This window comes from Phymastichus coffea, unplaced genomic scaffold, assembly GCF_024137745.1.
Source record: "Phymastichus coffea isolate CEN01 unplaced genomic scaffold, Cenicafe_Pcof_1.1 PCOF00014, whole genome shotgun sequence".
NCBI classification, from domain to species: Eukaryota; Metazoa; Arthropoda; class Insecta; order Hymenoptera; family Eulophidae; genus Phymastichus; species Phymastichus coffea.
Window position 1 is genome coordinate 5,736,921 of NW_026706825.1, and position 9,006 is coordinate 5,745,926.

A 9,006-nucleotide genomic window follows, 5' to 3' on the forward strand; every position below is an offset into this window, starting at 1 on the left:
AGTTCGAGAAGAAATATTTGGGGAGTTTGAGACAAAGGCGTAAGGCAAGGGTGCCCTTGGAGCACCACGCTACTTAATCTTGCCATGAAAGAAACAGCATTAGAAAGAGTAATGAGGTATGAAAACAAAATAAGAGAAGAAAGAGATGGCTCAATAAAAAAAGAAGCATGGAGAGAACTAAAGAAAAGGGAAAGAAATGAAAAAGATAAAAAGGGTAAGGAGGAGAGAGAGAAAAGGCTAGAAAAAAGTAAAATATACAGAGAAAGGGAAGAGGGAGATGAAATGAGGGAAGAGTTTTGGGAAGAAATAAGAGATGAGCTAAAGAAAAAAGAAGAAAAAGAACTAGAAGAAAAACTAGAAAAATCAAGATACATAAACGAGTGGAAAGAACTGAAAGAAGAAATGAAAAGGTATAGGTTAAAGGAAATTCAAGGAGAGGGAAGAATAAAAGACCTAAAAATAAGGGAAAGGTTTAGGTTAGGTAATGAAACGAGAGGAAACAGGTATTGGGAAAAAGAAGAAAATAGGAGATGCAGAATGTGTATGAAAGAGGAAGAAAATTGGAAACACATAGTAGAAAAATGTGAAAAACGCAGAAAGGAAGGGGAAGAATGGGAAAAAATAATAATAGGAAGCAAAGAAAAGATAGCGTGGATGATGGAGATAAAATGGAAAAGAAGAAGAAACGAAGAGAAGAAAGAAAAAGAAAAACAAGAGGACGAAACTTCAAGGCCCTAAGGAGAGACGGAAACAGAAGACAGAGAAGCAAGACTCGCAGACACATCTACACACACACACACACACACACACACACACACACACACACACACACACACACACAAAACACGAACATACGCGCAAACATAAACATACACATGCACACACACACATACAAGACACAAGTAGCAGCAACTACACAAGCGAAAAGAAGCAGGTATTGGAGGATGGAGCAAAATGGAAAAGAAGAAGAATCGAAGAAGAGAAAGAAAAAGGTTAATTAGAAGACAAATTATAAGATACAATTATAAATTATAAAAAAAGTGAGGTTGAGGAAAGGAAAAGCAGAGGGAGCAATAGGAATTAAGAAAAAGGTGTCAAGGCCCTAATAAGGAGAAAGATAGATGAAATGACTAGCAAGAATGAGAGCAAAAGCAAAGGAAAAGCAAAGGTGAAAAAGCAAAAGAAAGTAACAAAGGAAAAAGTTGAAGAGAAAATATGCAAGAAAGAGAAAAACAGAAGAGCGGAAAAGGCAAATCTTGGAGAGAGAGAGAGGAAGAGAAGATTAATCAACAGAAAAATAGGAAGAAGAGCTGAACAGACAGAAGCAGAAGACGGGAACGCAAGAGTTGCAGACACACCTACATACGTATTCATATACACAAAACACACACACACATTATCAATTACACAAACTGGATACGAGACACAATTGTAATATAAGAAATGAAAACCAAATGTAACATATAAGTTGTAAATAAATAAACTAACTATAAATTCAATAATCTCGTGTTATCTGAGGATTCATCATTAGCACCTTATGGTTGTGGTTGCTCATTGCTATTTTCTTCCATAAAAGCGGAGTCAACAAGCTATTGATAAGCAGCACGTTCAATGTCAGAATGAGAACACCTTGGTCACAATACAAAGCCACTATAAAATAGGGGAGGTGAGAGATGCGGGGAGAGAAACGATAGTATGTTTAGAAGCTAAGCTGTGATAGTGGTTGCAATTTCGTCTATTAATATATTCGTGGTATATTGCAATTAATGTTTGCAAATGAACGCATAGCTAGTACGATATGTACCAAAGGAGAGCAATGGGCAATAGACGAATTGTGTGATGTTGCTGACCGAGCGAAGCAATTTTAAAAGTAAAGTGCGTGCACACATGATGCACTTTACTTTTAGACAGTCGATGCGGTTCTGTGTAGCCTGCTAGGGGCGGAGCGTCTCTCCTCTATAGGGGTGCATAAAAAAATTTTACATGCAGCACGAAATTGTAGTAGGAAAACCGTGCACTGTGCTCTCTTGGTACATTATGTACTATTTCCTGGCCACAATGCAAAACGAACGGTTTACAACAATAAACGCCTAATTCAAGGTGAAAAGTTCCATTATTGAGCTAGAATTTGACCATAGCTTCACTCGTCGGCAATGAGGGTCGAGTGCTGACGTGAAACGCTTGGCCTGTTGCGCTCGTTTTGATCATGAAGTTGTAATGCGACTTGGAACTCGCAGGTCTCTAGCTCGAGCGTCAAAGGCAGGTTACCCGGTGTGACGTCGTGAGCGGCGACCTCGGACTTCTTCGAACCCAGCCCCGACACTAGGCCTGCGCGAGCGGCACTCAGATTATTACCACTCGAACTGCCACTGCTGGCGACTGCACCGCGGCGGCTTGCACAGTCGACTACCAGTAGCGGCGAGCTCAATCCCAGCGTCCTGATGTTCATCTTTTTGTCATCGACCTCATCGATGCTGTCGTTGCCATTCATAGCAGCGACGATTACCGAAAGACCGCCAGGCCTTCTGTTGCTGCCACTGTAACGTCAAACAATAGCTCTGTTAGCTAACGACAGTGCTCGTAGACTGCTACGCTAAGCTCGTTGCTCTGTCGTTTGTAAGGAGCAAGCAGCAAGGTTCGCTAGGCGTTGCGAGCTCAACTGCATGCTGGCTGGTTCGAGGAAGCAGGTGCAACTGGCAACAGCCATTGGCGCAGTCAACGGTGTAACGGCGACGGATGCTCAAGGTTATATATACCTCGGGGCGCCGGCGACCAAGTATCTTGGGCGACAGACGGCGGCGCTAGCGGTCAGCGTCACCGAGAACAGCAAACCCTGCACAAAGCTTTTGAGGGCGGCCCTGAAGTCCTTAAGGTGGTAGGCGTAGAGCAGAGGATTGCCAGCGGAGTTAAGGTGTGACAGGATGATGCAGAAGTTGAGCAGCACCTGGCTGACCTGGCACCGCGGGCAGAACGCTTCGACGCAGTTGATGGTGTAGAGGGGGAACCAGCAGACGATGAAGAAGAGAACGATGCGTGATAGATTTTGTGTGGCCTTGAGCTCGCGCTTCTGCGCCGCTCCCAGCAGCCGCAGCATCGTGCCGTGACCATCGGGTTGACCGCGCCCGTAGCCTGGCTCCAACGTAACCATCTGGCGTAGCTGCGGTTAGTGAGTGACGAGTGCAATGAGCCAGCGGTTGACGCAACAAAGTCAACGCGTTCGGCACCATACCTGTTTGAGAACCACGCGATAGATGTTGACGTAGAAGGCACCGATCAGCAGCGCCGGTAACACTATGGTCGCCAAGTACAGGAATACCAGGTAGTCGTAGTCCATAACTTCGACGAAGACGCACTGGCCGTCAGACTTGCGCCCGGCGTTCCAACCAAGCAGCGGTAGGAAGCCGACTAGCGTGCCAGCCAGCCAACAGGTGCATATCATACCTGCGATAGAGAGGGAAAAGAGTATATGATGTATGAGCAGCACTTGTATTGGCGACGCCTAGCCAATGGCTTGGGGCGAGGGACTGACCGATGGCTGTTCTGGTACGCACACTACGCGAGTAGCCCATCGGGTATAGTATGGCCCAGTAGCGATCGATGGAGACTGCTACCAGGCAGAAGATGCTGATGGTACAAAGCACCACAAGCACGGACACAGTGAAGAGGCAGGCGTTCAGGTCGCGCGGCAGACCGACGCTCGCCAGCACGGCAAACGGGATAGCAAAAAGGCCGACCAGCAGATCGGCGCAGGCTAGTGAGACGATGTAATAGTTAGTGCGCCGACGCAGCCTGCGTTCCCTGGCGAACACCAGGATCACTAGGCCGTTGCCCAGAATCGCGCACGCCGCCACGAGCGCCTCGCAGGCCGCGTAGCCCAGTTGCAGCTCGCCCGCCAGCGCGCCTCCGCCTTCAATCTCAACCTGCCGCGTCGGGCCCATCTTTTTGCCGCATTGCTTCTCCGTTCGTCTCGGCTGGCAGCTGCTCACCGTGGCACCTCGCCATTCCCGCGCGCAACCGCGCTCTGCTCCGCAACTCCTGCAAACAACGCTCGCGATCAGTTTCCTAGGCTCAATGGCTCGCCCTGAAAGATACGTCGGCGGCCCATGCCAGCGTTCAAGCGACTACGAAACTGCCACCTTGGCCAGCCTGTGCCATAGCTTACTTCTTATCGTTATTAATTTAATCAATAGTGATAAAAAACGGAAATTTTTGACGAAAATTCAAATATGAAAAAACTCGACGGAAATATGTCAGAAGTATTATAATAGATACCCTATATATCATTTAACATGAGATTTTGTATCAGTTTTTTTTAAGAGGTTAAAGTTTGCAAAAACATATTTGTAAATTCTGTAGGCCATGATTTGTATTTTAAATAAAAAACATTTAGATATAAATTATAGAGAAATTAAAAAGATAAATTTCAAGTTATTGCACGATAATTTTCATTCATTAGTTATTGCAAAAAGTACCAATAACTGTTAAAAATGGCCATTTTTTATTGCATATTAATATTTATTAATTTTTTAAATATTTATATTAAATATATATTTAACTTGCAATATTAATATTTTTTAATTTTTTTACTGTTAAGAGAAAGCTCTTACAATTCTGTAAAAAATGAGCCCTCGTGCGATTGAATATATTTATTAGTTGCTTAGATATTTCAATTAGTTAACTAAGAGGTGACTAAAGTACGGAGCCCTAACTTTTTTTTGGCCGAGGGGATTGAATTGCAAAACAGTTCAATGTCTTTGTCAAAACGTCAATTTTGATAATTCACTAGTGGTGAATGAAAAAATTTTGTTTCAATTCTTTGTTTTCTGCTTAAAAAAACAACGCTTTTTTGTTATAAATAAATGCATTTGTGGCTTCCCTATACATTGCAGATTCTTTACACTTAACAATTTTGATAGCTGGATTCTCGACGGATATTTAAAAAAAATTTTATTTTCGATTAATAGAAGCCGAATTAGATTTTTTTATATAAATCGTAGTTATAAAAATAAAAATAAAGAAGTACATATAGTGGCATTCGATATTTAATGTGCTGTACTTTTTTCTTTCTTATCTTTTAAAAATACTAATTTTGTAATAAATATTTGATATTTTAACAATGGCCATTTTCGTAATAACTAATGAATGAAAATTATCGTGCTAAGCTTAAAATGTAGCTGTTGAATTTCTCTATAATTTATATCTAAACGTTTTTTACCTAAAATGCACACCGTGGCTTACAGACTTCAAAAGCATGTTATTACAAACTTTGACCTCTTAAAAAAAATGATGAAAATCTCAAGTTACGTGATATATAGAGTATCTATTTACAATATATTTGACATATTTCTGTCGAGTTTTTCCATATTTGAAATTTTCTCTGCAATTTTCTCTATTGATTGGACTATACAGGGAACCGACGTTAATGCCTCCTGATACGAATAGTATCTCTGCAGAGTTCCAAACGCTAGTAGCATTCTTCAAGTAATGATACCATTAACGATTTTGCTTAAAATTTCTATGAAATCAGTATAGGCAGTGTACAAATTTTGAAACACCATTTGCACAAAACTTTTACATATTTTTAACATATTTTACACAAAACTTTCACGCAATTTTCGTGCAGTGATATGCATTATTATTTTTATTTATTTAAAAGAAAGATTATTCTTAGTTACTTGAAAGCGCTTGATGAATTTATACACGAAAAATATTTCTTTATATAGAATTTTTCGCTATCGAAACATTGTAGTTGTAACTATTTAAATTTTTAGAATTCAATACATGTTACATTGTAAAAATGCAACATGCATTGCATTCATTGTTGAATACAAAAATTATAAGATCAATCCTTATTAAAATAAACAATAATTTTCAAAACTTAATATTTTTTTATCAATTTATTTTAATAACCATTTTTTATGATTTATGTAGTAATTATAAACTATATATTTAGTTCATCTATAACAGAAAATATTTAGATTTCATTAAAAGTTAACTTCATGTCTTTTTTATTTGAAAAAAAAAGAAAAAACAATAAAAAATTAATAAAAGATGTTTTTTTTTTTAATGTTACTTATTTCTACTGTAAACTATAACTAAAACAAATAAATCGTTGATATTGATCACTTGGTTCATGATAATAATTATTAATTATGACTGAAATTATTTTCTTTCGGCTAATCATCATTTCTCAACATTTGCAATTTTTTTCATCGTTGACTGTTACATATAATGCATATTATTAAATAATAGTATTGTAATATTATAAAATTTACTCTAGTCGTGAAAGTTTTACAAAACATTGAGAAATAATTTTTCAAAAGAATTTAAATCAGCCTGAACAGCATGGTTTCTTCGTATCAAAAACAGACAGATAATATAAAAGTTTGATTAGGATCTAACGGGTAGCATAGTGCAAAGTAGTGGTTTTATGTAAGATATTGATGTAATAATCGAAGAAGTGTGCGTATGAGTAATTGCCAACGCAAACCACAAATTATTTAGCAACAATAATCAAATAAAAACAATTTGAAGAAATCAAAAAATATATGTGCTTATTCAAAAAATATTGTTTTTGGTCAGGGATGACACATGTCCATCTGCAAATGATTAATCAAGTACTTTGCCCAATGCTGCTTGTATTAAAGTGCGCGTTGGCTTGTTACTATTTTGCACTACGAGATGTGTCGCAACATAGTTTAGCTACGGTACCCAATATAGGCAAAGGAACGGCTGAGCTTAGTTGAAAGACCACGTAGACGTCGTAATCGAGGAATATGCCAAAGCAAAGTTGATTGTAGACAGTCACTTGTCCAAAGATAAAAATGGTTTTGGGTTCGGTACAATTTACGGACTACTTCGAATGGCATGCAAAAGCCACCGTGGATAAGATATAATACAGATGAAATGGATAAGATATTATTGCAAATGATCATTGAAAACGTTGGCCGCCGATACAGTGTTTGGCCGATCCAATTGCCATCGGGCCCTTATTAGGACGATCTTTAATGTGTGCCTGCTAGTCAGATGACAGGTTTCGAGCTATGAGAAAAAGCATGTAGGAGGTGAGGTGCGGTCGCTAAAAGCCCACTTAACTACTGCAGGCCAACGCGAGCTGTACACGCCAGTTGACTTCCTTACTTTCCAGGCGAATCCTCCGCCAGTTCAAGCCTTTGTCTAAAAGCTTCGTCTGCTCGATACTTTCGTTTCCATCGCCATGACGTGTACAATCGCTGTGCCATTTATGTCAGTCCCATAAGAATTACGCCGACAGTCGGTAGTCTGTTGGCTGTTCATCAACGATTGCAGAGAAATGCAGGAAGTGTGATTCGTCACATTAGTCACAGAACTGGCATCATCGTATAAATAAATCGCCGATTTGCGGTGACATCACGTACAGTTCTGTAACAGTTGCTAGTGTCATCGCGCATAGCCGATAATGGTCACAGAGTAAAAATGATCATCACATCGAATAGGTTCGCGTAATATGCGTTTGTCAGACCTGTCGGATTTTTATCAGCCTGTTAGAACCTAATAGCTATGGTCGGTGTAATGCATGTACGTTCGCGAGCTTCGATCAACCTGTCAAAAGCATTTCGAAAGATAAACGTACATTGGTTCGTATTGCCTACTCGCCCGAAGCCCTTCAGTTGGCTCAAAGTATCGACAATAAAGATGCGAGTCGAAGTCCGTCGAGAAAATTGCAGAGCAAATCTCTTTGGCTAAGTATTCCTCACGTTTCTTCGTTTGCTGCTCTGCCGCTCTTACACTGAAAAAAATGTTATTATAAAATTTACTACAATTGTAGTGGAATTTATTATAAAACATAGTAAAAGTGGGACATACTCAGACTGTAGCAAAAATTGTTATGTTACATAGTAAAATTTGAAAGTAGTAATTTTTACTATGTTACATAGCAAATTTGACTAAACTTATAGTAAATAATACTGCGAACAGGAAATACATTTAATATCCAGTCCAATAAAGTTTACAATATACATAGCAAATTTTACTTAAATATTTAATAAATTTCAGCTACACGATTAGCAAAAAATAATAAATTTTATTATGTCTAAAGAAGTTGGAAAAAAATTTTGGAACGATTATTTGTGTTGATGTAGATGTTAATGTTGTTATTACAGTTAATATTAATATCATGTATCAATTTAGTGGGTACATACATCTTAATTATATTAAGATTCGCAATTGCACCTAACCTAATCTAACTATTTTATCGCTCGCATATTTACATGTCTAACTATAAATAGGATTTTCTTTATATAGTAATAGAAGATATGTTCCGCCGCTTGTGTGAATTGAAACGACATCTCTTAGCCTTAGTTTGTAGCATCAAAGTAGATATTTTCTTAAATAATTATATTTTACAATTTTTTTACTGTGTGCAAATGTTAATGTTAAAATTCTAATTCAATTTTTTTTAAATAATATTGTTTCTATGGAGGAAGTAGACATAGAATGAGAACAGATACAACATACAATTTTATATGTTCGAAAAGAATTTTATTTTAATTATATCCAGTTTTTTGAAATATAGTTATAACCATCTGCGAATAATGCTTTATTAGTTATAATAGTATCGTGTAAATCGTCTTCTTCTACCTTATCCCATTTATAAGCATTCAAATTATAAATTTTGAACGCATCCAAAAACTCATCATAATAAACATCGGTTAATTCTTTAACGATTAAAATATGCTTGGAATCAATAAATAAAATAATGTGAACAATTTTAAATACAGCTCCACCAGAAGAAAATTTTACAAGAATACAATTTTTACATATAGTTTTATCATAGAATTGAAGATTTTTAAGACATGCGATTGTTGATACATTTTTAATCAAATTATGATAATCTCGGTAATTCGGCAAGGCTTCTATAAATGTAGTTTTGTGTTTTGAGGATTGAATAATAGATTGATTTTTATTTTTTTATATAAATCTGTAATTAAGGTATAATTGGTGTTTAATTGCAATTGTTTTGTTGAT

General features: G+C 37.7%; 1 protein-coding gene across 3 annotated transcripts; it reads right to left on the reverse strand.

Annotated features, from left to right (window-relative positions):
* Nucleotides 1-1,952: 1,952 nt before the first annotated feature.
* LOC131674284 (adenosine receptor A2b) lies at nt 1,953-7,741 on the reverse strand. Of its 3 annotated transcripts, none has more exons than XM_058952892.1 (6): nt 7,613-7,741; nt 7,141-7,401; nt 3,530-4,035; nt 3,230-3,441; nt 2,757-3,148; nt 1,953-2,537 (listed from the first exon to the last, which is right to left on the reverse strand). In XM_058952892.1, exons 2-6 carry the CDS (start codon nt 7,239-7,241, stop codon nt 2,141-2,143), a joined length of 1,608 nt encoding a protein of 535 aa, XP_058808875.1. In that variant the 5' UTR covers nt 7,242-7,401; nt 7,613-7,741; the 3' UTR covers nt 1,953-2,140. The 3 variants fall into 3 exon arrangements, with proteins under 3 accessions (XP_058808875.1, XP_058808861.1, XP_058808867.1); XM_058952878.1 differs by having other exon boundaries at nt 2,757-3,157; XM_058952884.1 differs by lacking the exon at nt 7,613-7,741 and having other exon boundaries at nt 2,757-3,157; nt 7,141-7,429.
* Nucleotides 7,742-9,006: the final 1,265 nt, after the last annotated feature.

Excerpts from the sequence above, each read along its gene's own strand:
- LOC131674284 (XM_058952878.1), bottom strand. The coding sequence starts at position 7,241 with ATGGCACAGCGATTGTACACGTCATGGCGATGGAAACGAAAGTATCGA. Across the intron at positions 4,036-7,140 it reads GCGGAGGATTCGCCTGGAAA|GAGTTGCGGAGCAGAGCGCG; the intron begins GTAAGGAAGTCA and ends CGTTGTTTGCAG. Across the intron at positions 3,442-3,529 it reads GCGTACCAGAACAGCCATCG|GTATGATATGCACCTGTTGG; the intron begins GTCAGTCCCTCG and ends TCTCTATCGCAG.